The 26,361-nt window shown below is 51.9% G+C and overlaps 1 protein-coding gene across 3 annotated transcripts; it reads right to left on the bottom strand.

The window, feature by feature from the left end:
• Positions 1 to 49: 49 nt before the first annotated feature.
• Positions 50 to 26,361, bottom strand: FHAD1 (forkhead associated phosphopeptide binding domain 1). Of its 3 annotated transcripts, none has more exons than XM_066982269.1 (29): positions 25,881 to 26,357; positions 25,317 to 25,523; positions 22,938 to 23,208; positions 21,458 to 21,549; positions 20,834 to 21,064; positions 19,649 to 19,772; positions 18,634 to 18,788; positions 17,172 to 17,237; positions 16,668 to 16,772; positions 16,076 to 16,183; positions 14,185 to 14,268; positions 13,634 to 13,786; positions 13,093 to 13,288; positions 11,753 to 11,823; positions 11,485 to 11,622; positions 10,827 to 10,934; positions 10,074 to 10,163; positions 9,183 to 9,408; positions 8,442 to 8,523; positions 7,640 to 7,746; positions 7,115 to 7,274; positions 6,665 to 6,788; positions 4,882 to 5,017; positions 4,109 to 4,236; positions 3,651 to 3,746; positions 2,681 to 2,901; positions 1,555 to 1,720; positions 1,317 to 1,397; positions 50 to 403 (listed from the first exon to the last, which is right to left on the bottom strand). In XM_066982269.1, exons 1-29 carry the CDS (start codon positions 25,974 to 25,976, stop codon positions 320 to 322), a joined length of 3,906 nt encoding a protein of 1,301 aa, XP_066838370.1. In that variant the 5' UTR covers positions 25,977 to 26,357; the 3' UTR covers positions 50 to 319. The 3 variants fall into 3 exon arrangements, with proteins under 3 accessions (XP_066838370.1, XP_066838371.1, XP_066838372.1); XM_066982270.1 differs by having other exon boundaries at positions 18,658 to 18,788; positions 25,881 to 26,356; XM_066982271.1 differs by lacking the exon at positions 1,317 to 1,397 and having other exon boundaries at positions 25,881 to 26,361.

Consider the following 26,361-nt stretch of genomic DNA (forward strand, 5'->3'; position numbering starts at 1 on the left):
GGAGGCACAAGGGAGAAGTCGGCTCGGCGGGGAAGTCACGCACCAGAAATCGACCTCACACGCGCTCACCAGGCTGTATTCACACCTTTTCTCTTCCACAAACCGCACCGTGTGCTGTGGTACAAGTCCCGCAGGACTTCCGAGGCCCTGCGTTGCTTCACGGTCCCTCCAGTGGTCCCAGGGGACACCACGGGATCCTCTCGCGCAGGTTCTTCCAACTACCTGCCCACCTGGTGCTGCACCCAAACCCGAGTCCTACACGCGATGGCGCGTTCCTGCCATTCTCCTCTGTGAGCAAAAGGCCCGTGGGGTGGCATTCCTACGTGCCACCCGTCACCTCTGACAGTTCTGCTGGGCATTCCTTGGTCTTCAGCTTTGCTGGCACCGATGGCTGGGGTCCAAGCTGAAAAACAGAGGCTCGTTGCACCAATGCTTCTCTTGTGAGAGCCCACAAGAAGCTCAGCCCATCTCCATAGAACCAGGGAATGGTCGGGGTTGGAAGGGACCTTAAAGATCATCTGGTTCCAACCCCCTGCCGTGGGCAGGGATGCCACCCACTAGATCAGGTTGCCCAGGGCCTCATCCAGCCTGGCCTTGAACACCTCCAGGGATGGGGCATCTGCAGCTTCTCTGGGCAGCCTGTGCCAGTGCCTCCCCACCCCAAGTGAAGAATTTCCTCCTAACCAGAACCCCCAAGTCCCTCTCTTCAGGGCTGCTCTCAGTGAGTTCTTCACACACTCTGTACTCACGTCAGGGGTTGCCCCAACCCAGGTGCAGCTCCTTGTACTTGGACTTGGACCTCACTACGTTCACATGCACCCACTTCTCTAGCTTGTCCAGGTCCTTTTGAATGGCATCCGTTTCTGCCTCTCCACTTCTGTGCTTGCCCCAGCACAACCCAACAGAGCCACCTTTGGGCTCTGCTATCTCCCAGCTCCCTTTGGCTTATCCAGTCTCCCCACGTCCCTGCTGTGCCAGGTTTCACTACAGCATGGGGGACGCTGCTTGCCAGCCCCGAGGGTCCCCAGCCATAGGGACAACCTCTCAAGAAGTGGGGGCAGGCTTCACGGCCGTGGTGTGGCGAAGGCTGGAGCTGGCTGCCGTGTGACGCACAGCGGCTGGACGTTACTCACCGCTGCTCCAGCAGGGCACGGACAGACCCACCACATGCAACCATCTCACAAAGAGCGTGGCACTAAACCAGGGGTCTTCCCCTAAGATGTGAGATGCTCGCTGGGGCTGCGGACGCCTCCCTTCCTTGCCCTGTTGTGCTTCCCTTTCAATGCGTACAGGCAAGCGACCAGAGCGCGCCGTACCTTCCCGCCTCGTCCTCTCGAAGAGCAGGCAGAGCCAGGAGGCACCTTCTCCTTTCTTTTCTCCTTTTCCTCTTCAAGGCTCTGGATAAAACCATCAATCACTTTACTTCTCCTTGCACGAGCTGCCTGGGCTGTCTTCACACCAGCTGAGCAGTCAGACCGTGCCGCAGGCTCGCCTACACCACCCACGCAGCCGCTTCTGTGAGCGCAGAGGCTCACCTCACCTGGCCCCTCTTACCTTGCGCTGCTTCACTGCTCGATTCAGCCTCTTCTCCTGCCCCAGCTGGACCTGGGTCCTCTCCAGAGCCTCTCTTAGCAGAGCTTTCTCTTCTGCTTCCCTGTAGACTTCATCTTCCAGTTTCAACATCTCCTCCTGGCATGTTTGCAAGGACTCCTCGTTCAGCCTGCATGAAACACCCGTGTGGGCCTTTAGCCCCGAGCCAAGCTGTGACCATGAGAACAGAGCAAGCTCTCAAGCAGACCACGCTCACATCCCTCCTAGGAGCCCCGTGCTACGCAGGTGTGTCCATGGGCAGTGTGTCTAGCACTGTGCTGACACCAGCACATATTCTAACGAGCGTCTTCCCTGCTCCCCTTCTTTACACCATGCCATCACCCTCTCCTCCTGCCTGTGCTGGGCCTGGGACGCAGCCTCCCTTCGAAGCTTTCCCCCTTCACACCCCATAGCAGACCCCTTGTCACACACACACTGCCTCAGCCACCAGCCCTTCCGTGTCATTTTAGAGCCTGTCGCCACGTACTCAGAGAGCAGAGCCCAGTGCTTTGGTGTTTTGAGCTGTCTGGACATTTTCTTTTACCACAAGAACCACATTTCATTTAGGGGCGTTTCCCAGTGTTTTATCTATGAATACATCTTCACCATCTTTCTTCCCGGTTCAGAGAGGCGTTACAGGGTCCTTCACATTCATGGCAAGTAGGAGGAAGTCTCCCCAGGAACGCCTGATCACCTAAGGCCACTACGGCATTGCCTGGCTCCTTGTTGACGAAGCTCCACGCAGAGCCATCTAGGACAAGAACGATTTTCTGCTTCTTGCCCCGTTTCTTGCCTCACACCTGCCAGCCTGTCCCAGAAGTTTCCATGCCTGCACTGGCCCTGGAAACGCAGTCCCTACAGCACAGCAGATGCAACCACAGTCCGGCCATCTTACAGAGAGATGTCCCTCGTAGTTCTCTGTTTCAAAAAACAGGAGGCCGTAACCACAAGAGCCTTCCCAGGCAGACCCCGAAGCATGAGCGTTCACTGACTGCAAGGTTTCCCCCTGCTCCTTTCCCCACCACCACATCGTGCTGCAGAGCAGTGGCTGTGCCTCCCATCCTGCGACAGCCCCGTCCCCTCGCTGTACCTGAGCTGCTCGATGCGGGCCTCATAGTCTTTGAGCAATGCCTCTTTCTTTTCCAGGCGACTCTTGAGCTTGCTGATCTTCTCGTACAACAGCTCGAAGTCCTTCCGTCTCTGCTGCCCTACTTTTTCCCTCTCTTCCTGGGGAAGATGCTGCACAGACTGCATTCCTGCCAGCTCCTCCATATTCATCAGACTTCCCAGAGCACAAATTAAGTCCAGGTACTGCGAGAAGAATAGGGAATGCATTAATTACGGTTCCTGCCAAGTCTTACTTCCAGTACGATCACACCACTCAGCCATCTGCTTCCATTCTGCTTTCACGTTTCAAGAGATTCACACGTCTCATGTAAACTGCTGCGTGCGCTCCCCTTTGTTTCACCGCTACGCGTACTTTCCCACATGAATCGTCCAGATGGGCCTCCATTCATCCCCGTAGGCAGAGAACCGGCAGCAGCACAACCAGACCCCAGAGCAGCCACTTGCACACCGACGTTGGTTTCCCAAACACAGACTCCCCCGTCCAGCTCTTTCTCTGCACAAGCCATGCTATTTCTCCTCCTTGGCAATACGTTTCAGAGTAAGGAGGCCCTCTCACACAGCTCGATCCCTTCTCTAGCGATGTCTATCTCCTGTGCCAGCCACGTCTATCGCTCCACAGCTTCTCTCTCATCATTCCCCCGGTGCGTTAGGTTGGTCACGGCAGATTCCCTCATGCACACAACCCATCCTGTAAGCTTAACCCTGCTTTCCACGGGAACACCCCCAGAGCCTCTAGGTGGGAAGGGGAGAACTCGAGAGGCCAGATACGTCCGGGCAGGTGCTTGCCTCTTGCTGGTTCCTGCCACACAGCCTTCACCTGGAGGCAGTGCCTGGCACTCTGCAGCACCCAGACATCCTTCCCTTCTTTCTGGAAAGTGATCTATCATCTGTGAGCGCTCGGCACAGTTTTACCACATCTCCTGGTGGCGTACCATCCTCTCCCCGAGGTCTAATGCTTCCAACACCTCCGAGCTTGCTGTCTCGTGGGCGGTCACGTGTGAGCACCCGTCAGGAAAACGGCCCAGACACTGCACAGACAAGGAAAGACCGACAGAGCTCACCCACCTCCTCACTTGGTGGTTCACAGCCTCAACTTTCCCTTCTGCTGCATGGGAAAACCGTGCTCGCAGTGCTGCAGGGCAACACCTTCACCGAGGTCAGTCTGCGGCCCGCTGAGCAGCGCCGAGCCGATGCTGCTGGGCACAGCACTGCACCTTACAGGAACTACGATCCTCCCTGCACGTGCTGCCTGTTATATACCGACAGACTTCGTGCCTCCCACCTGGCCTTTTTTTTCCCTGCCTTCCCTCTTTTACCCAAAGGCCTCAATCTGCCCATTCCACCAAATACATTTCCCAATAAACACAACAAACCACGGGTTCCTTCTTACCTTGCTGCACTTCCTTTTTGCTCCCGCCAGCGGTGCCGCTTCCTTCTCGAGGCCTGCTTTCTGCGCTCTCTTCTCTGGCAAGTCTGTCTTCTGGACTACGAGTGGCTCGGCAGCCTTGCTCATGACAGCTGGAGGAAACCAAACACCCACGGAGTCGTTACCCTCTCACTTAGGACACTTTGTGGCTTCAGAGAACAGCAACGACTCAGGCTTGCCAGGTTTTCCCTTTCAGGGAACGCACAACGCCTGCAGAACAGGCTACGGACCACAGCATGCTGCAGCCCTTCCTGCAGGCATCGCTCTCGTGGCTTTTGGGATTTGGTTTCTCTCCACGAGTAACAGCGCTACACGTTTTGGAAGTGGAATTTCAGAGGCTTCACCACAAACTGCTACTCTACAGCTCTCACTACAGAGGTGGCGTTGCTTTCCAGTACTGCTCCAGGCACAGGGATACCCATGACGGAAAGAGCCTGGTGCAGGACAAGTTTTACCAAGCTGTTTTCTCTCTTGATGGGAGGAGACTTGCACCCCAGTGCGGGAGCAAATGCCTGCTGAGCTGGGCATCCCTGCTATGCCCGACTCCGCAGCATTGCGGCTATGGCTTCAAAACCCTTTGCCAGCTGCCCCTCTGCTGACTCCACACCTCCTCAGATGCCTAACGTGTGCCAGTTACCACCCAGCTGCTCTCATTTTGTCCCCTGCGCCTCGCAATGCCAGCTGGACGTGTGGATGCCCCTTCCATTTCTAGTAAAAGCACGTCATGCCGCACTTACTCGAGGACCGCATCTTCTCCAGCAGCTTGATCCTTTCCCGGAGCTCCACCAAGCCTTCTTTTTGGCGCTGGATTGTTTCCTCGTGCCTGAGGCCTCTGCATTTCGCACCCAGGTCAGCCAGGTCCAAAGCTGGCTCCTGAAATTCAAAGCACATCTGGTTTTCACCCAGACTGAACCCCGCACTGCCCTGCGTGCCTGGCGGGTGCTTGGCTGCAGCGAAAACAGCCTTTCTGAATGACACCGGGCACTTGGGACACACCAGGAGCAACACTCTTGTCGCAGAAAACAGGGGACATGCCCCAGTTTGCAGCACAGCCTCCCTGGGGATTTGAAGCAGCAGGTACCAGCTTCATGCTCCGCTGCACCAGTCGCAGCCCGCTGGAGGACGTAAGCCCTGACAACACCCTGGGGAGCTGGGAGAGGCACGGTGCTTGGCTCTGAGGCCACCCGGGAATTTTGTGTGACTATTTCATGCTAAAGAAGTGCATTTGCTGGCCTGCATTTCTACACGATCTCATGCATTATTCTCTTTTATAACAGATCCGTGCGCACACACGCATCACGCCCTCCCAGCTCCATCCAGCACACTGCCCAGTGACGACGAACAGAACGGGGTGAGCGTGCTACCAAAACCTGCACGCTGCATGTGAGAGCTGCCGACTGCCTGGAGAAGCACTGCGCTCCCCATCAGCAGCTGCACCCGCAGAGCTCTGTGCTTGCCGGCCCGCCTTCCTGCAGAAGAGGACGGCGACACCTCCTGCTCCTCAGCCAGCCGTGAGTCACCGCTTCGCCAACAGCAAGCCAGCCTCTCGAGCTGGCACGGCGTCTGCCACTGTTGTGGTACAGGCTGTACCATTTCTACAGTCCCTCCATCTGCTCCTGGAGCCACCTTTGATTTATTCAGATCTCTAAAAGTAGGGAATTCAGGCGGTGAGTCAGCACAGGAGAACTAGGACTATTTCTCCTTTTCCTGCACAACAAAACACCCTACTCTCACACGTTAAAGCGGACTCGCTCCTGTGTGGCTGACACAGCTGGCATCCACGGTCAAGCAAGGTTGTGGAAGGCTGGGAAGACTTACAGCTCTTTTACTGAGCTGTTACCCACTCTAATTGGCAATTTGAACAGCCATTAGCACACACAACACTTCACATTTCCAAAGTGCTGTACAAACATCAGCTAATTAGCCGGCAGAAATGCCAGCGCAGGAGCACAGAGGGCACTGCTGCCCTGCTCTCAAGCAGGCATGCCAGCACCAGCTGCCCTCGCTAAGGAAAGGACATCCAGTGAAAGGACGTCCAGTCGTCCCGTGCAGCTCCCTTTTTGCTCCCAACTCACCTAAGTAAGGCACGAGGCTTTGCCACGCGTTGCCAACCCTCACCACAACTACACGAAATGCTTTGTATGGAGAACCTTTGGAAACCTGATAGATAATCTCAGCAAACACTCTCACAAGTGGGACTGAGATCCTGACCTTCACTCCTTGTTGGCAGCTGCACGCCAAGGCAGCAGCAGAAATGGGAGCAGATCACCCAAGCAACCTGTTTTCATCAAGAAAACCAAGAAAAGAGGAATGACACAAACTGCACGTTGTCCCCATTCTCCCACTTTCTGGATGGGTTTAGTGCTTCTCCTGTGTTCTCAGCCCAGCTCCTTGAAACCCTCAAGGACGTGTCTGGGCTATCCTGTGCTCTCTTGGGACTTGGTGAGCGCCACTTCCTTCGTTTCTGAGCTGCATGTTCCGCTTCTTCTGCGGCTTCTGGTGGCCTCCCTGCAGCCTTACCGTCTCAGAGGCTTCCTCCACCGTGGCAGGTGTCACCCGTGCCTGCGTCTGCAGAGTCGTCTCCGGCTCTTGTGCCATTTCTCGGGATGCATCCTGCAGCGCTTTGCGGTCTTCTTGGGCTTGCCTGTGCCAAGAGACAAAAGTGTTGCTGTACAACTGTGACGGATGAGGGTCAACCCAACAGCTTGCACAGAGCAATAACCTGGACAACGTCCACAGCGTGGGTGGGAGCACATTACTGAGTTGTTATTCTGTTACAAGTCCATAGGCAGGAGCTCCTCACAGCCCCCGTTTCAGAACATGCGACATTTCCACAGAAAACATGTGATTCTGTTCGAGTCTTTTGCATTCCACCATGCCTTTTGCCCCAGGGGAGATATCTACATGCAGTCACCTGCTGGGAATCTACAGGTCAACTTTAGCAAGCCAGCAGCTCCCGGCGGCTCGTACCTTAACTCTGCAGCTGCTGCTTTCAGCTCTCGATCCTTCTTAGCCACAAGCGTGGACATCTCCGACAGCTTCTCCCTCAGCGCGTTCAAGTCCCGCTCCTGGCTCTTCACCTGGACCAGGCTCTGCTCCAGCTCCGCCTTCTGCTTCTCGCTGAGCTCTCCTAAGCACGGCAAAGTTTCGTGGGTTTCGGGCTATCAGCGGTTCTTAGTGACACGACACCCACATGCATGATTTTGACAAAGAAAGGCTCCGTTCTGGGCAACCGATCTCCAGCAGGGCATCTGAATGCTGCCACTGCTATCACTTAGGTTCATCCTAGCAGAGGACAGTGGGGAATTTACCTAGCCAAAGGGAACAGACAGCCTGTTTTGACCAGGGCTGAGCAACAGCATCGTTTTTGGAAAGTGATGTCTATTTCTCCACTACCTGCGTGTGCCCTTCTACTAGCACCCAGTCTTGGCACAGCTCTGGAGGGACGGGGAGGTGTACCTGCCGGCCAGAAGCCACGTGCTCCATTTCACTAACCTCTCATGTCCGACATCCTGGCTTGGGTTTCCGAGAGCTCCTTCGTTAACCTGGCAATAGCAGCCTCTTTGGCCAGGAGCATGTTCTGTGCAGCAGCCAGCTCTTCTCTGAAATTCACAAGAAAGAGGCGTGCAACACTCACAGTTCCTTGGGCAGATTTTACAGAGCCTGCACATACATGCTTTAACTGCATCTTATTACTGATACGTACTCTTTTTTTCAAGCCACAGCTCAGCTGCCTTCATTCCAGCCTGCGCTGCTAGGCTTTGCCTGCTCTCCCTTCCTTACCCCAAGCCCTCAGAACAGCACAGCCGATAACCCGTACGCTGCTCCCTCCCTGCAGACCGCCCGACTCACGGCATCACACCGATTAAACTGGAGGCACTGGTGTACTGGTCTTCCCCTACCTGCTGCTGCTGCTGCCAGCAGCCTCAGCCCCCACCCAGGGGGCTCCGTGGGCAGCCCGTGGGCAGGCAGCAATCGCTGTCACGCTGGCATCGCCGTGATGGTGCCCGATCCTTTCTCAGGATCTCCGTGCCAGTCTCCCCACCCCACACAGCAAAGGGGGATGGTTTCCTTCGCAGATGTCTTTCCAGACGCACTAAGAGGTTTTTGAAACTACGTAAACCTCAGGCTGTCTCAGCATAACCTAAGGACTCTTTCCACCATCAGAGACAGAGAAGAGCTCGGGGCAGGCTGCTGCAGGCCCCCTTGCCTTCCTTAAGCTCTCCTGGTGATAACGCCTGCTCTCTAAGCCCCTCTGAACCAGACCACCATCAGCAAGCGCTCAGCATCAACTTACAGAACACAACGGTGAGGCTCCTCGGTGCAACAGGCCTCCTGTGATGCTCCCGATGTCGCCCTGCAGGCGTCACCCTGAAGTCCTGCAGGAGACAACAACGACAGAACATCACTTGTTGGTAATGCCCACGCTGGGGGGCTGCTGCCTCACAGCACGCTGTCAGTGAACGCCCCCACAGCAGCTGGGCTGAGCCTTGCTGCGGGGCTCTTTGTCTGCATGCGGTTGGCTGCTTAGATCCAGGAACGGCCAGGCAGGACACTGCTGTGAGAACACATCGTGGCTTGCGACCACGTCGCCTTACGAGGGCAATGCTCCATAGATCCTCTCCTTCAGGACAGCTTCAAAGACTGAAACTAGTCTTCCTTGGAAAGCTACGTGTCTTTGGGCCCTGACCTAGTGGTGTTTAGACAGTCCCTCAAGTCCTTCCTGGCTTGTGTGCAGCCAGAAGCACTCCAGCCTTGTCATTTTGGAGGGCGAAGAGCCCTTCTCAAGTGGGAACACCTTATCTGTGCCTGTAGTGCGCTACCAGTAGGCATCAAAGACTCCAGAAAATATCTGGCAACTCACAGTGAAAGGGATCCTTCAAGGCATCACAGCAGGGCTCTTCCTACACTAGGAGAAACCTCAAAGCAACACCCCCCATGCAATACTTTTCATGGCACCACTACTCCTTCTCTATTTACTTTCACATTTGCTGAGGGTGTCCCCAGTACACACGCAGCCCATGCAAGCCTTAGCTACCTTCTATTTTTTCCAGAAGCATGACATTTTCCTTCTCAAGCGTTTTCTGCTGCTGCTCAGCCTCCAGCAGGCTGCCTTCTAAAGCAACAATTGTCCGAGCATGTTGCTTAATTTGCTCTTTATATCCTGCTATTTCTTCCTGGACTTTCTGCTTCAGTACCTCGCTCTCCTCCTGAATGATCTTGAGCTGCTCATCTTGCCTGAGCACCTGCTGCTTTAACATCATCTAGGAAACAAGACACGTGGCTTTGGTTGCATGTTTTGTACATTATTCTTCAGGAACATGATGCGCATCATCTCTCCTGGCTACCAGTCAGGAAGACAGGGGGAAGGAACGCAGTCTCCAGTGCTCTGCTCTCGCCTCTCTAACAGCACAAGCTGCACTAGCACTGATCCACCACGCAGCCTGCTTGGCTTTGCCCACAGAGAGACAAGGACGGGGACATCTGCACTGCACGGCTCGCCTGGGCTCTGTGCTACCAACTTTGTGCTCTTCAGGCTCCCACTGCCGCAGTCCTCCGCCTCCACCGGGCTGGTGGCTGTGCCCTGGGTGTCCCCTCGGGATCGCCCTCTCTTTTGGGACCTAGCAGGGTTTCCACAGGCATGAGAATTACAAAGCCTGAGGATTTTGTTATGAGCGTGCTCATACATCAAGCCAGGGCTTTACATTGCAAGGCGCTGGTGCATGACTTAGGCCAAGACTTGCTCCTGCTGAGTGCTAACGTTTGAGGGAAGCCAGCTCCTCCGTTTTCTAGAGGTCCGTAGGGCACGGAGGCTGCAGGGTTTGTAGGGTATGGAGGCCCCACTAGTCAGGAGGGAACAGAGAAACCTCATGCAACAAAACCACATCTACGTCACATCCTCTGCGTGCAGAGGGGTTACCAGAGCTACCTCTCGCGCCGTGGTTTCCTCCAGGTCGCGCACAGCTTCCCTCAGTTTGAGATCTGTAACCTCCTGCTCTTTGGACTTCGTTTCCATTATCTGCGGGAGAAAAAGCGCAGTGCTTGAGAAGAGGCCGCACTTGCAAGGATCCTCCTTTCTCTCTGGAAATATGCATCTGCATATGTTTGTGGGGGAAAAAAAGTCTGACAACAGACCTTGACCACATGGGCCATGACACCACAGAGTGCTTGCAGCTCTAACAGTCCCATCTGTAATCGCTTCTGCTTTACATCCTGCAGTGGGTTTATGTGGCAAGGTTTTGGTAGCAGGGGGCCATAGGGGTGGCTTCTGTAAGAAGAATCCAGAAGCTGCCCCATGTTAGATAAGGGCCCCGCTGCTGACCAGAGCTGAGCCAACAAGTGATGTTGTTTGCACCTCTGTGAGAGCATATTTAAGAAAGGGAAAAAAAATTGCAGCTACACAGCAGCTGGGAGAGAAAGAGGAGTGAGAAACAGGCTTGCAGGCTCCAAGGTCCATGCAGAAGGAGGGGCAGAGGTGCTCCAGGCGCCAGAGCAGAAGTCCCCTGCGGCCTGTGGTGAGGACCATGGTGGAGCATGTAATTACCTTAATTTACCCTTGAGCCCTTTGCATCGTATTTTCTCCCCCTTTCCCTTTGAGGAGGAGAAGTGAGAGAGCGGCTGAGGTGGAGCTCGGCCGCCCACCCGAGTAAAACCACCACACATCCCCATGCACGTCACTGACCTCAGTCATACTTCTCAGGCGGCTCTCCAAGTCCTGGACTATCTTCTTTTCTTCATCCATGTATTTCTCACACTTGTCCTTCTCCTTCACAGCTGCGCTCTTCATAATCTAAGAATTAACAGCCAACAATTTTGACAAAGATAAAACTGGTCTGTGAGGCAAACTATCTTGACTCAGATGAGGAAAGCAACCAACAGGGTCACTGCCCTGGAACAGGGCATGTCATGGGCAAAAAGCTTGGCTGGACTTCAGGTGACTCGAAGGAGTCGTCTAACCAGCCACGAAGCTGCCCTACCTGCTCCAAAGGCTTGCACAGAAGCCTGCTTGTGCTTTGCATTAATTTACTACTGAAAAAAGATGTCTTCCTATGCTTCCGTGTCCGGATGATGCTCCTTGCTCACAGCTTTCTCACAGGGATTTACAAGTAGCAATGAACTCTGCCACTGCTCAGATGCTTTTCAGTAATATGGTGTAATGTAATTCAGGGGGTTTAATTCACCCGTGTCAGCACAAGGAGATATCTGAGATGCATCCTTGTCCTCAGACATTTTGGATTTGGGGGCTAGACAATTCTTCCTCTCACTAGGCAACACCATTACGTAGACCTAGATTTCCTGCTTAACAGACCTATGCCTGAAAAACCACCCTGTTGCCATACCTCTTTTTTCTCCTCCTCCTTTTCCAATAGGATTTGATTGATTTTTATCTGTAGGTCTTGCTCGTATTTCACTTTCTGGTCTCTCAGGCGCTCCTGCAGCAGAGCATCCTGTGACTCCCGGATTTCCTCTAATTGGGCCTATGGGGAAATGGTAGATACCACAGCACCGAAAGGAGTGCGTGAGCAGCAGAGCAAAAAAAAGCCACCATATTTACTGATGCAAAGATCCCCAACTCACCTGGGTTTATGGACATAGATAGAGTTTTACCTGTAACGTTTCATTCCTTTGCATGGTTTCCTGATTATTTTCCAACAACCTCCTGAAACAGGCTGTCAATCCTGCAAAAGCACACGGAGTATTACTGCAAGGGCTTCTCAGACAACCCATTTTTAGTACCTGAGGAGTCCTCAGAGGCCTGAGGACACTACTCATCTTCTTTCAACCAGTGTTTCAGCGCAGCTGACCTTCAACCCTAGCCCTCACCCTCCTCGCCAGATATCTCCATTCCTTCATACACAGCAGGGAGAAGAAAGTGCGCAATGGGAAGTCCATGGGAAGACCAAGTGCTACATAGGATTACAGAAAACAGCCCCTGTGGGTTTTCCTCTCTGTGCTGGGCAGTGGATTTACTGCTATCAGCCCTCAGGAAATTAAAGGCAACAATTCTGTCCTGCACCCAGAGACTCTCCCTCAACTCCTGCTCTGGGGTTCAGGCTTAGACACCCCTTGGAAGGGATGCCAGGGGGCAGCCAAGGGCCCCCGCAGCACCTGCTAGGAGCACGGCACCTTCCCACTGCTGGGCGCGCGGGCTTCACATTCAGCCTCGGCATTGACTGAATCGCTGCCACCACCCAGATGTCTCAGGAACGGAGGCTGACTTGGCGCAAACCCCAGATTCCTGTTCTCACCAGGAGGCTACATTTTCCTTCTCAAACACTGTCACCCAGTTCGCTGCATCACCCCTTCTTCTCTAAGCCCAACGCTTCTCCAGGAGCCAAGGCAGGCTGACCTCTTGCAGTACGTAGCCTCGCGAGGTTCCCGGTGCTACGATTACTGTCTGCTAACCACAGCAGCCCTACAGCTCCTCTGCACTGGCCACGGCACTTCTGTGCCTTCCACCCCTGTGTGCTGCCAGCGTGAGCCATGCTCCTCGCCCACCCGGCTGCCGGGGCAGTGACTCATCCACGCTCACACTGCATCGCACCGGCAGCGCATCACGGGATGCTTTGACACAGACCTACGCTCTAACAGCCCGCTTCAGTTTCCACGCACCCTTCACATTAACTCCTTTCCGGCAAATTCGACACAGCAATTGCTCTGCTGCTCCCCAGCAGAGGCAAGACAAAAATTCCTTACCTTGAGACAAGCTTGTGTCTGAGCCCGCAACACTCAGCACTGCTACAGCTGCTGCTAAGAATCATCACCAATATCCCACCAAGGGAAACAAGCAAACCACTATCACTGAATAACCACGACGTCTACAGACAAAGTCCATCATCTGCAGACAATACAGCCCGCAGACAAACACCCACGTGTCCTGTTTTCCTTCAAGGAAAGCCCCCTGTGAACAGGAGAGTTAAGATGCCCACTCCCCGTGGGACAGGCACCTTTGCCAGAGGTGGGCAGGTCCAACCCTGCGCTTGCGAGCAGCTGCTCTGCTCCCTCCAGCCACGACAGGGCCACGTGAGTGATTTCCACCACAGCTGCCTGCACGTCTGACACCAAGGGGTCCACGAGCACGGCCTCGAACTTGCACAGCTCCCTCCTCAAGCTGTCGCTGCAGAACGAGGTCCCCAGGAAAGCCTAAAAACAGTAAAGCCAATGAGTACGTCAGCCTCCGTAACGCACGGTCCTCTGTGACTGCACAAATAACACAAGACATCTGTGAAAGCCCAGAGATTTCTTTATTCACCAAGCACCTTCATGGGCTGATATCTTTGGGTAGGAAAGGTCCAGGGGAGGAGGCTGGTGTGAAGGGTTCTGTTGCTTTCAAACCAATGTTTTTCAGGGCAAAGCTGAGGGCACTACGCTTGCTAGCGCTGCTGGACATGCGTCACCTTTTCTCTGACCTGTCCTCAAGACCAATAAAATGCTTTGTGCCACATTTTTCCCAGCTGAAACTTTGTGAACAGTGTTTAGATGACTGACCTGGAGCTCACGCACTGATTCCTTGAACACCTCGACATTTTCAGACACCTCCTTTTCCTTCGAGAGCCTGGCACTTATTTCCTCCTGGAGCCGCTTCTCTCTTTCCTGACTTTGTTGGTTCTCCTCACAGATCTGCCTGACCTTCTCGAGTACCTGCCAGAAGTACGGGAAGGGAGAGGAGAAGAAAGCGCCATGCCAAAACCCTTTTTCAGCTGAGGGAAAGTCCCCTGGGGACAGAGATTTTGGGCAGCAATCAAAACCTGCTGGAATACACTAGCCACATTAACCTCCTGGGCTTTTCCCTGACGAAGCCCCATGACTACACCCAAGCTTTGGGGGAGACCCAAACAAAGTGGGGCCCCACTTCCTTCACATTACAGTGCAACATCATCTATCTGGGGTGGCTGCATCATCGCTCGTGATGTGGAAGAGCTGGAAAACAACAGCCCTACTGCACACAGGGCAGGTGCTGGGGCTGTTCTGCAGCAGCCTCGAGCCCAGGCGGGCTGTGGAGGCGACGAGCATCACTGTGTGACCACGTCTGCACTCACCTGCTGGATGGTGAGGGCCTTCCCTTCCTCTCCTGCTGCTTGTGGGAGGCAGACTTGCACCACTTGAGTTTTGAAAGATGCCAGCTACAGCAGAGATTAACACAGAAAAGCCACAGTCACTGAGAATCGACAAAAACCCCACTTCGTTGCTCTGCAAAACCCTACAACAATCAATGGAGAGAGCATCCCTGTGCATTTCTTGCACTGCTTCCTTACCACAGCCTGATTTTATCGTGGCTGGCAGGATCCAAGGAGAGGAGAAAAGGAGTAATGCTTTTACTTTGGGAACTCTCTGCCACCTCAGGCACCGAGGCCCTGTGCGTGCGCTCGCACTCCTCTCTGGGCATCCCTAGCTCACACACCATTTTCTGCCCTCACAATTCACCACACCCCCTCCTTCCTTCTTTTAACCCAATGGCTGACACCCTGCTGGCAGCAAGGTGTTGCACTTAATCCGGTTAATTACACCTCCAGCGAGGTGCAAGGTGTAATCCCTACCGTGGATCCTGGGGGAGCCTTTCACGTTGGCCTTGCTGGCAGGGAGCTGATGCACGACCGTCTCCCACCACCTCCCAAAGGCTGCAGAAAGAACCTGCTGCCTGGTAAGAACCTGCTGCCGTATCATGGGAGCAAACAACAGACTTTGGGGCCATGTTTTTAGGTACAGAAATACCCACAGGCAACTCCCTCCGAGACTTTGCTGTGTAGTGAGGACCACCAATATGGAACCCCAAACGAGCAGGCAGAGAGATGATGGACAAGGACCATGGTCATGCAAAAGGAACCACAGAGGAGACCGAAAGAGCCAGGCACCACCACCACCACCATGAAAAGACATCCCCAGAGGGACTTCTCACTTTGCCATTTTCAGATTTTGAGCTCACAGAGCCCATATTTAGTTCCTGTAACAGCAACGTCCCCAGAAAGCCACGGCTACGTCCTCCTGTGAAACAGCCCAGGCTGGGGGCAGCTGCGGATGCCACCCACGGCATCTTCTCGGAACAGGACGTGCAACGTTTCCTCTAAGGCTAGGTCTTTACCACACCGTTTCCTAGTTGGCACGGGTTCCTCCTGGGGCTTGGACAAAGGCTGAGTGTGTGTGGGCTGGGGGAGTTCCTGCTCCATACTGCTAGGTCTCCATCTGTCCTTAAAAGACTGAGGTTGCCATCGGCTCCACGACAAGCACAAAACAGGGGGTTAATTTCCAGACATTTAATCTCACAGCTTTCAGAAAAGAAGCCTTTTCTGCCTCTCGCTGACTGAGTTTTCTAGCAAAATCAGGCTAGCAAAAGCTGTGCGTTGCAGTTTAATGCGGGACACAACCTTCTCATGCACAGCACAGCGGTGTCACGGCCATCTAGCCCAGCTGTCAGACACGTGTCAACACAAAGAAAGCAGAATTTCCTCCCGTGCTGAGGGCAGGACCTTTGCTACAGTCAGCCAGTGACAAACACAGTCAAAAGCTGTAGCAGGTGGCATGGCTCTGCAAACAAGGCAACATCGCTGGGCTGTGATGCTGATGCAGAGCTTGCCTTTAAATACACCACGTTACTTCGCAAGGAGCTGTCTCTGCACTGAGCAGCATTTCAGACACTAACAGGAGGGCTTGCACAGGTCCCAGAGAACGTGACTCTGATCACAGAGAACCCACTACGTTTCTGTCTCCTATTAGGCTCTGAATCTTTTGTGATGACTAAACAAATCCTTCCGATAAGCCTCTCATGCTGAGCAGGCCAAAGAGATAAGACCCGTGCCAGACTTTGGTGCTCAGTTTTTCCTTCCCAGATCTCACATTCTGCCTTTGGCCAGTACAACGTCCTTCCCCATGACAGAAACAGTCCTTTTGTTGCCTCTGGCCCGTGTGGCAAGAAACTCCCACTCCTCCTCCTACCTGCACTTTGGCACGATCCACGTCAGATTTCAGCAGGCGCTCCCTGCGCCCCATCTCCTGTAACTGCAGAGATTTCCTTTCACAGGCGTTTTTCAGCTCCTCTTCAGCCTGAAACAACAAAAGCCTTTGATTATTAAAGTGCTACCAGAAAGTGATGCCACAAGCATTTCTGCCTCCACCATCCACATCAGACACACCTCTACCTCAGCTCTGAGGTACCAAGAGAGATATTTTTATCCTTTTGCAGGGAGTGGGTTTGCAGCTTTGCCCACAGCTTTTTGGCTTGGCTTTGGTCCCTGGGACATCATCCACCCTAGAGTTTCTAATACGCTACTCAGGTCTCCTGTTTTGGTTCCTGTTTTGCTGCCATGGGCACGCTGTGGGCCCCGGGGAATTGGTATTGCTGGGGGACAGCAGGACTGGGTGCACAAATTACTTCCTATGCAGCAGAGCATTTCCTATTGCAAAGCCTCCGCTGCCAGCGAGCAGGCGACCTGTCTTTTCATCCTGCCTGACAAGTGGGAAGCTGCACGTTTCTCATTTCCCAACTATACAGTCCACTCTCCTGCTAGCTTTTGACACGAAGGTTTACCTTTGTTTTCTCAGACAGCTTGGTTTGGATGGTTTCCTGCTCAATGCGATACTTCTGGACTTCTTCCTGCAAGCCCTTCAGGTCACACTCCAGCTCTCCAATGCGCTGCAAGAGTCCCCGCAAAGGAGGAGTTCACTATTGTTTTTGTTGGAGAATTTCAACAACAAGCAAGATATCTCCCTATCTATCCCCATTTCATTTATCCCAGGCTTTTCTTCCAGCTTCTCTTTACAGCTGATAGATTGACTCGACCTCTTACTTCTGAGAGTGCTCTCCTGAACTTAGATTCAGTTTTTCTTTTTTTTTTTTTTTTTTTGAACTTCAGTTTATTTTTTCCAGGAGTTTACATTTCTCCACTCGGTTATGCACATTACATCCCTTCCCTTACAGGAGCCCAGTTCAAAATGCTCTTCTTACAACGCCTAGTAATATTCTCTGGATGGCACATTTTTGCAATCGCTGCTTTCTGGTGTGCTACATCACCCCGAATGACTGGAAACTCACTTTTTGGTACGTAGTCACATCCCTCTCTCCGAGTTCACGCTTCATTTCCTCTTTAAGTCTAGAGCACTAGAATGAACAGCAACCAATGGAAAAAAAGATCAGGCTGGCCAGATACTGTCATTTCTGATGGAAATGTCAACATACCCTTCAGTACTACAGCACAGCTAAGTGCTCAGATGCCTAATGGGTGGCAGAGTGTCCACGACAGGGCAATCGAGACACTGAGAGCATGACAGTACCAGCACCTGGATAGACCCATATCTAAATTATAGCCTGGTTGAGAGGCCAGGATTTCTCTTAAATCATCTGCAGCAAATACCCTACAGAGAGAAATTCATTGGGCCTTAGCAAAAGTGTAACAGCAACAGAGGAACGGACAAATGGAACCAAAGGCTTTTTCCAAGACATCCACGGTAACCTGAACCATGGCGTGAACAGGTATTTCCAAGCTAACACACTACAGGGTGCTTTTCAGCTCCTCTTTTGAGCGCCTGGGTTTCTGAGCGTGGCCCTATTCCAATTGCCACCAGTGCACAGATCTCAAGAGCCTGTGCACAAACACACAGCTCCTCCCTCACCCCAGGTCATTCCGACATCCCTGCAGCAGCGGGGGCTGCAGGGGGATGTGCTCTCTGCCTCTACACGCATGAAGTGTGCCACCAGCCACCAAGCAGCATGCTCTCCTGGGACGCCCACTCTCCCCCCCAGCCCCTAACTGCTGCTCGCACCTATCCCATTTCCATCAGTTACAAAGAGCTGACCCTCAGCAGGGTGGGACGCATCCTGCTTCTGCCATCCAGAAAGCAGCTCCACTGGGAACAGGCTGCCAGGGGCAGGGAGCCCTTCCTGCACCCCAGGGGCCCCTTAAGTTTCAGCCATTCCTCAGAAATCAAAGAAAGTCACTACAATCTCCTGGATCACTGCCTCGTCAGCCAGCCACAACGCTGCACCCGCTCCACACTTATTATGCAGATTATGCAGCTTTGCCACTCAAGCAGGGAGCTGCAAAATACACAGACAAACAACCTGCTACACAGGCAGTTTTCTTTATGGGGAAAAAAACAGGCTTGGTTGCAGGGTGCATCCTTAAGACCGGGTTTCCATGGCTTCTCAGCAGGATCTTGGCACGAGTGCCTTGAGCATACAAACAGCTACAGTGTTCCCAGAAATTCAGGTCACCAAGTACCTGCACGTAAAACAAGGAGGGGGATTCATCTGGTGAACCTGACACCTCACGGCAGGCATTTCACAACGTACGCAGCCGCTGCTCCGTCGCTGTTACATCTCAGAGACACAGCTCTGGCTTCCTGCGACTGCTACTTACATGCAGTCAGGACCCAGCAGTTACCACTGTCCCTGTTACACAGCTGCTAAAATAGCTGCTTCAGTCCTTACCAGAGAGAAGTGAGACCCTCTGGATCTTACTTTTCCGTGCTAGCCCGTGTATGAGACCATCACTTACAGAGCACGTCACTGGGGTGCTAACCTTGGCAGACACAACTGCCAGCTGGTTGTCCTTTTCTCTGTTTGCCTTCTTTATTTTCTCCACGTCCTGCTTGAGTTGCTGAATTTTCTGCTCCTTCGCAGCGATCTCCCTTTGCAGGCTGGTCACTAGACCTGTGGAAAACAATTTGGGCAAGAGGAAACCAAAGCATTTCCCTGCAGAAGCCCTCCGGGCACCGAGTGGCGAGTCTCCATCTGACAACTGTCTGACTTGGAGAGCAGCTCCAGCTCTTGGCAAGCCGTGCTGGACATTATTCCACGACAACATCGTTAACAAGTCCCCACGGGCCCTGCAGCATATGCTCCCAGGAGGACGAGCAGCTCTCTTACAGGTCTGTTTCCCTTACATTTCTGTGCTGGGGCCAAAGCTCTGAGCTCTTCTCCCTGCCAAGCGCTGTTATGAGCAGATTACCTCGGACCACAGAAACGACGCAGAACAGTTTCACTAATCTCAGCGCACAGCCAATGGCTGTTTGGGGAAAAACAGCAACTATTTTATGTTCACATCACATTCCCAGGGAATGATAAGTGCTGAGATAAAGGCAATTGGAACAGGCTTGTGGTTAGAGGCAGTCTTTGCAGCCATGTGGTAACTCAGAGCCTGACAGTGAGTGTGCAAAGAGCATGCACAGGCTTCTGCAGTCCAACCAGCAGCACCCAATCTGAGCAGCTCGGGGCTCTGCCCTGCAGTCAGCACTTTATGCTGTGCTTTCTTTTTTAACACGGTTCTGTCCCATCACTCTCTGCCTTCTGTCTTCACTTCCTCCCTCACTCCTGTGGGGCTCCTTATGCCAGCAACTACCTGCAAATCCCACAGAGCTTCAAGAAACAGAACATGAAGTGGGACAATTTTTCCCAGCCACTACAAAGTAGCTGCTGCCAATCTTGCAAATGCGTGGTCACTTTCCAAAGCCAGCCCTCAGCTGTTTCGTGCCCCTGTGAGCAGCTCCTATGAAATATCAAGGCAAAAATACCTGTGGTCAAAGCGTGATCCCTCTTCAGCTTCTCGCTTTCTTTTCTCAGGCTTCCAATTTCCAGGTCTCTTTCATAAAGAGAATGGCTAAAAATTTCACTTGAATCTTTCTGCAAGTCACTGATCTAAAATACAGAAAATAACTTAATGTTCCTCACCAGGTAACTTTGTGGCTCCAATACGCTTGTTTTTATTTTAAACGCAAACTCAGCTCCTCCCAAGCTTCACAGAGACTGCACTGGTTTCTGACTGCCATTAACTTTTCATGAACCCTCAAAGACAGTCACAGTTTGGTCAGGTTACTCATTACTATCCTGGGCTAATTCTTTGGAGTAATTGCTTTGGACAGGATCTGCCTATCAACGTTTTGGCTCACATTTTGTTCACACCAAAAGCCTGATATCAAAGGCACAAAGAGACAATGTCTCATGCTGGCTACAATCCCGAGAACATACAGCTTGGGCTGGTGGATAGTGCTACTGCAGAAACAGGCAGAAATATCCTTAGATTTAAAGCCTTCGCTCTGCATGTATACTTATTGCTCACAAACGCAGATCCATAGGTGCTAGCAGTCACACTCATGTTTCTGCCACAAGCACAGTATCAGGAGCAGAGAATAATCTGCGCTGTCTACTTCTGCACATCACCACCCCACAGTCAAAAAGCAGAAAGTAGGAATTGACTTCCCACCTATAACATAATAGCATATCCCTGGACAGGACACCAATATGGCCATGCCCTTCTGCCTGGCCACCTCTTTTCACTTGGATGCCAAAGGGCTTCTTTGCCCTTGGGACCATAATGTCCCCTGCAAATGCAAACGCTGGCTCTGTTCCTGGGGGAAGAGAGGCATGGGGGAGAAAAAGGGTCAGGCAGCCTGGCCTAGAGGGATTGCACATGGCTTTTCTCCACCAAAAGTAGTTCAGACTTATGTTTCTCTTCCCACCACGGCATCACAGGTCCTACCACATAAATGGGAAATTTGATTCCCAGCTTCATTATGGGAAGATTACCAAACAAGCAATCATGTGGGTAAAACACGGCAACTGATTAAACCCACCTCTCTTGTTCCCCTTCATTCCACACATGCTACCTCCTCCTCCCCCTCTGAATGAGGTGCTCAGTTCAAAACCCGTATGTATCAGAACCCTATTTCTAACAGTGTGCCTATTTAGGCACCACGTACCTGTTCCTTTAAGGTTTTAGTCTCTTCTGTTTTGGCTCTGATTTCTCTGTCAAATGTTAGAAGCTTTTGGGTCAGCTCCACATCGCTTCTAGCAGCAGCCTGGGCCATGGTCTTGGCCATCGCTGCAATTTTGTCCTGAAGACTCCTTATCACTGTATCTTTCTGCTTTGATTCTGCTTCAAAACCGGAGAGACGACTGATTTCCTTTTCCAGTCCCAGCAGCTTTTCATCCTGCGGGCAGGTTCCATGTGCCGTCTGTCAGTCTGCAGTTACAGACACCAGGCTGCCTGCTTCTGTAGGGTAACTGCTTAATTTCCATAAAGCACACAGTTTTGGATGAGGATAGCCTTCTCTCATTAACAGCACACTGCAGTCACCCTGTGACACCCATGCTTTTCAGACACAGCTGATGCCTTCTCCCTCCTCACCCCCTGAATTCCCAGAGAACCCAGGTCCTCCACGCACCCAGTGGTTCCCAGTTCCCTGCACATTGCTGGGACTCTTGGTCACACACACACACATTTTGCACACTTTGTCCTCTGCCAGCCCACACAGTCGCTCTCACCACACTTTTCCCCAGGGCAGGACCATGAGCTGCATCCCTCACCCTTTCCGCAGCATCACCTTTTCCTGCAGAAGGCAATCCACGCTATGAATCCTCAGGAAAGGGGCTCCTGCCCCACTACTTGGATCATTGCCTGAGGTTGTGGTCCAGGCTGAAAGATAGAAAAGAATATAGTAGCTGTATACGATATATATATATAAAATATAAGAAATATAAGAAAATAGTGCTGTATGAGGGGGCAGGAGTAGCGCTTTGTGAGGTTCTCTCTCACTTGTCCAAAACCTATTTGCGGGCAGTGGCTACTTTACAGTCTGAAGCTTGGCTCACGCTCACAGCAATAGCCACCTGTTTGGCACTACAAAGATCTCCACCAGTGCAAACAGTCTACACAACAGAGAGGAATAATACAACTCTGGGAAACATAAAGCCTCCAAGGCACACAGACGCAGAACTGAAGGCTCCTCTGAGTTTTTAACCCTGTCCAGCCCCAAAGAAAGAAGGTCAATTTGCATTGCTTACAGCATGGGAATAGTTAAAAGTTCACTGGGATTAACACAAACAGATCCCTTTGGCTATATTTCAAAAATCAAATGAAGCTGTGCTACCTTGGAGCACGAGCTTCATTCCTGTCACCTTCACTGGGATTTCAAGCTGTGTGCGTGGCTTTATGCTGTGCAGCTGTGACTGCACAGTAATGTCCTTTGCTCTGGAGCACTAGGTATAATTTGGCAGTTTACTAGTGACTTTCTATTCCCTCTGACTGTTAAAAACACAAAATAAAGCACAAACACTACTGATATATGGCTTAATTTTTGAGTGCTTCTGTGTGGAACCAGGAGCTGGACTTGATGATCTTTGTGGGTCCCTTCCAACTCAGGACATTCTATGAGACCACAAAACCCACGAGATCATGTGTCCTGATATAACAAACTACCTTCATGGCAATAATCTTTTTCCATAGTTGTACTGTTCCATCAGTTCATACCCACAAACCCTTGCCTTTGCTTCACTTCTACAGCATATTTCACTTTAAAGAAACATATCAGATACAGATCTACCTCTATGTTCCTTTGCTGGAGGCAGCCAGGAACCGCACATCAAAGGAACCAACCCACCACTACAAACAGACTGGAATAGGTGCATGAGTCATCGATGAACATAAAGTCTGTAATCGCCTTCGGGATCACACACGAGGAACAAGGAAGAGGAAATTCCACCGAAGTTACCGAGGCAATGGCTTTCCCCGCAGGTTGTCATGGCACATTTCCTAACTGACCCAAATACCACCGATGGCGCACGGACCCCGATTAGCTTCACATGACAAGGACTCACAACCAATTGCCTGCGACACTCGTCATTTATCGGCACGAATCAAAAACGTCTCTGCTCAGATCAGCTCTGCTCAGTGCTGAGTTGATCTGAGAGGACATAAGGCTACAAACTGCTGGGAAGGCATGGGTGGAAGCGGTCTTCCTGCTTGGCACCAACAATTCCTTTGCTGTCATATTACGACGAACTCCTGCAGCCATCACGAATTACCTGGCCTCTCTGTGGGGGGCCAACTGAAAGCATCTGGAGGGCTGGAGGCGGTCGCACTCCTGGTCCAGGCGCTCAGGGGTCGCTTCTGGAGCGGCGGATGGGGCACGGGGCTGGCCACGGCAGGAGCCCAGCTGCTCCAAGTGCCGGGGCGATGCTGGGACTGCAGCAATGGGAGATGGGCAGGAGACACAGCAGGGCAGCGCTGGGGATCTGCAGCCACCTGGAGCTGCCCAGCCCACGCCGTGCGATGTTTCACTGGCGGATAGGACGTCTGCGGTGGAAAAAGACTGTATTATTAGCAAGAGCATAAGAAGGCTTTCCAGCCCCTGATGCGTGTGCAAAGATGTAACATTAAATACAGGTACAGGCCTGAGTGGAAGCATACTTCCAGTCCTTTCCCATTCCCATGGTCATTTGATCAGATCGGTAGCCTGAAGCCTAAACGCTTACCTGCAATATACACATTTTGGGGCTTTGACGTTATTGGAGCTCTTCACTCCCTCTCTAGACCAGACTACCCTCATTCTGTGTGTCATTTGCAAAATTTGGATGCGCTTGTTCTGGGTTTTTCCTGGAACACACACAAGCACTTCTACACTGTCATTTCTCTCTTTTGATATCCTGAATCAAAGCCTCTCATTGCACACCCGCCTTGCAATCACATTTGCCCAGCCTTACACTGTGCATGTCCGACATGTAATTAGGACTCCTTATGCTATTATCCCTATAAGTATCACTTTTAGCTATCATGAAGACAAGCCAACGTTAAGGTCCTGCACACTGGCTGAGAAGCAACCCTCAATTTCAAGTTATGCCAGCCCATAAATAAATATCTGGCAACGTGGTCTCAGCCCTGGCACTGCTTGGAGCGCGCTGATTTTCCAGACAAGGGAGAAAGCTGCAGTAAGGCACTAGCTGCGGTTGACCTGCTGCTGCATAAAGCACAGCCACCCTCCATTTCTAATGCTGACAAGAAAAAGCAGAGATTGCCAGTCTGCTTTACATGCTGTTACAATTTCAGAGTTTTGGATTTATTTTTCATAATGGAGAACTTAGCTCTCTTAGCCGGGTGCTGCTCTTCTTTAAAACATGTTCATCTTTAATACCACTGAAAATGAGAGAGAGAGAGGCCTCCCTATATTAAACACTGTAAACACTTCACACAGCGAAATATAGAAGTGATTTACTCTCTGCAGTCAGCGGTGTCAGGCTTCAAAGCTAGTGTATCAAAGGAGGATCATAAAGCCCAGAGCAATAAAGAGGCACTGACAGTGCTTTTTCTGTGCCACTGTGCATAACTGCATTTTTGTGCGCAAGCTCTACACATACTTTAGGAAATTAAAATGCTTGGTGCTTCAGCAGGAGCAAGCTTTACCTGCCCAGAATTTGCACGCCAGCTGCACGGCTTCATCCTGCAGCAATGCATTTTTTTCCCCTTGGCCTAAGATTTCTGGCCTCATTAGGATTCACAAGGTCATCTCACTACACCGGGAACCTTGCTGAGACATAAATAAAACAGTACCTGGGTGAACAAATGGCCTGCATTACATTTGAATCATACATAGGCTGGGCTACAAGGCCAGACTCGGCAGCACGCCACTACCTGGCACGCCACACACACAATTTTCCAGCACTCTTGCTCAGTTTCTATTGTCTAGGATTCCTCAATGACACAACAATACAAATCATAGGGATCTGTATACTCTAATAACCCAGAAGCTCAACAACCTCCACTGCCATTCTGCCTTGGTACTTTTCCTGGGGAATCACTGCATTGGATCACATTCCTTCCATGTTTACCATTGCTTGGGATTTCTATCATGCCCACAAGACAGGCTGTGATGCTTTGGCCTTGCTGTGCAGAACAACACAGAGTCTGCAGCTGTGCACAGCATCGCCAAGCAAAGCACCAGCAATGCCTTCATTTTTTCATTTGCTCTCAGTTGGATCTTTAACGCTAGTCCGTTACTAAGTGGCCTCTGAAGAAAGATTAAATGGAAACACAGGTAAAGGTCATTTTCCAACGCTTTCACAACTTCCCAAGACCTACCTCTGTTGTCATGTTGGCCTTGCTGTTAGGAAACCTGCTCCATGCTTTCTTCACCCTACTGAGGTGCCTGAGTTTTTTCAGCAGAGGGAGCTCGAGCTTTTTATTTCTCCCTCACGCTTCCTGATGATTTAAGAAACAAGCCTGCACCAGAGAGCATGTCCTGATTCCTCTGAAGCACAGCTCCCCTCCACATCACATACAGCTGGGCTCTTTTGGTGGGTATTTTTTTTTCCCCTTCTTCTACGAGCAGCCATGAGTGGCTAAAGCAAGGTGGCTGCCTGACAGTCACATGCCCATTTAACAGCCTTGGTAGCCAGCATTTGCTTTACCTGGGGGACTCCATCGACCACTAGCTCAAAGGATGCTCCCTGCGCCCCGAAGTGCAGGATGTCGCCTGGGCTCACTCGCACAGCCGCGTTTTGCACCTGGCAGCCGTTCACAAAGGTCCCCTGGGGAGAATTGAGGTCCTGCAGGACAAAGCCATTCTCCCAGCCGGCGAACTCGAGGGCCGCGTGATGATCCCCTACCCCTGCAGACTGACAAAACCGATCAGCGAGCAAGAGACGAAAACCTCAGAAAGCAACCAGAGCTGTGTTACTGCTGCCGATTTGCCCAGCCCTCCTCTCCTTGCTGTACTTCTCCATGTGAATATGCTGTTAGCCACTACTCTTGGCATTTAGGCTTGCTGTGCACCACCCCACCTGCATCCAAAGCATGCAAATAGGCTGTCAGACTCTATGCTTTGCATTTTTGAATTGCAGTCCATCACCCTACCTGCACCCTCACTAATGACAGAGCTGTCTGCCAGCACAACCAGACTCCTCTCCCTCTAATTCCCAACCAATGACTTCTCCACCCACTGTCCACCCAGGAGTCCCGCAGGTTTCTCATACCTTCAGCACGATGTCTGATCCTTCGTGTCTCCCGATCGTGGTTGTTTGTGGCTTCAGCTGAAAACACCCATCTGAGCTCCTTAGGAAGGCTCTCATAGTTTTACCTTTTCACCAGCAGTCCTCAAAAATCAGAACATAATATCCATTGCTCACTTAGTAATCCCCCCTGCCACACATGCAACTGAGCCAGGAACTTCTCCACCAGCTTATATGCTGCTGGTTCTTGCAATAAAGCAGTAAAGTTATTTACAGAGCCAAGGGACCTGGGTCTGCACACCCATCCCTTTGCTCCTCCCTGTACCCTGCAGTAGCCAGGGAAACCCCTGTGAAACCAAAGCCGGCTGACACCCTACTGATTTCCTTTTTGTTTGTTTTGTTTTTTGCTTTTTGTTTTTTTTTTTCCTCCCCTTTTTCCAGGCAACTGGCCTGGCAGCACAACACAGCTCAGTGTCAGTGCAGACCGCAGCTCTCGTTTCTCACA

Source organism: Anser cygnoides, chromosome 23 (assembly GCF_040182565.1).
Source record: "Anser cygnoides isolate HZ-2024a breed goose chromosome 23, Taihu_goose_T2T_genome, whole genome shotgun sequence".
Classification (NCBI taxonomy): domain Eukaryota; kingdom Metazoa; phylum Chordata; class Aves; order Anseriformes; family Anatidae; genus Anser; species Anser cygnoides.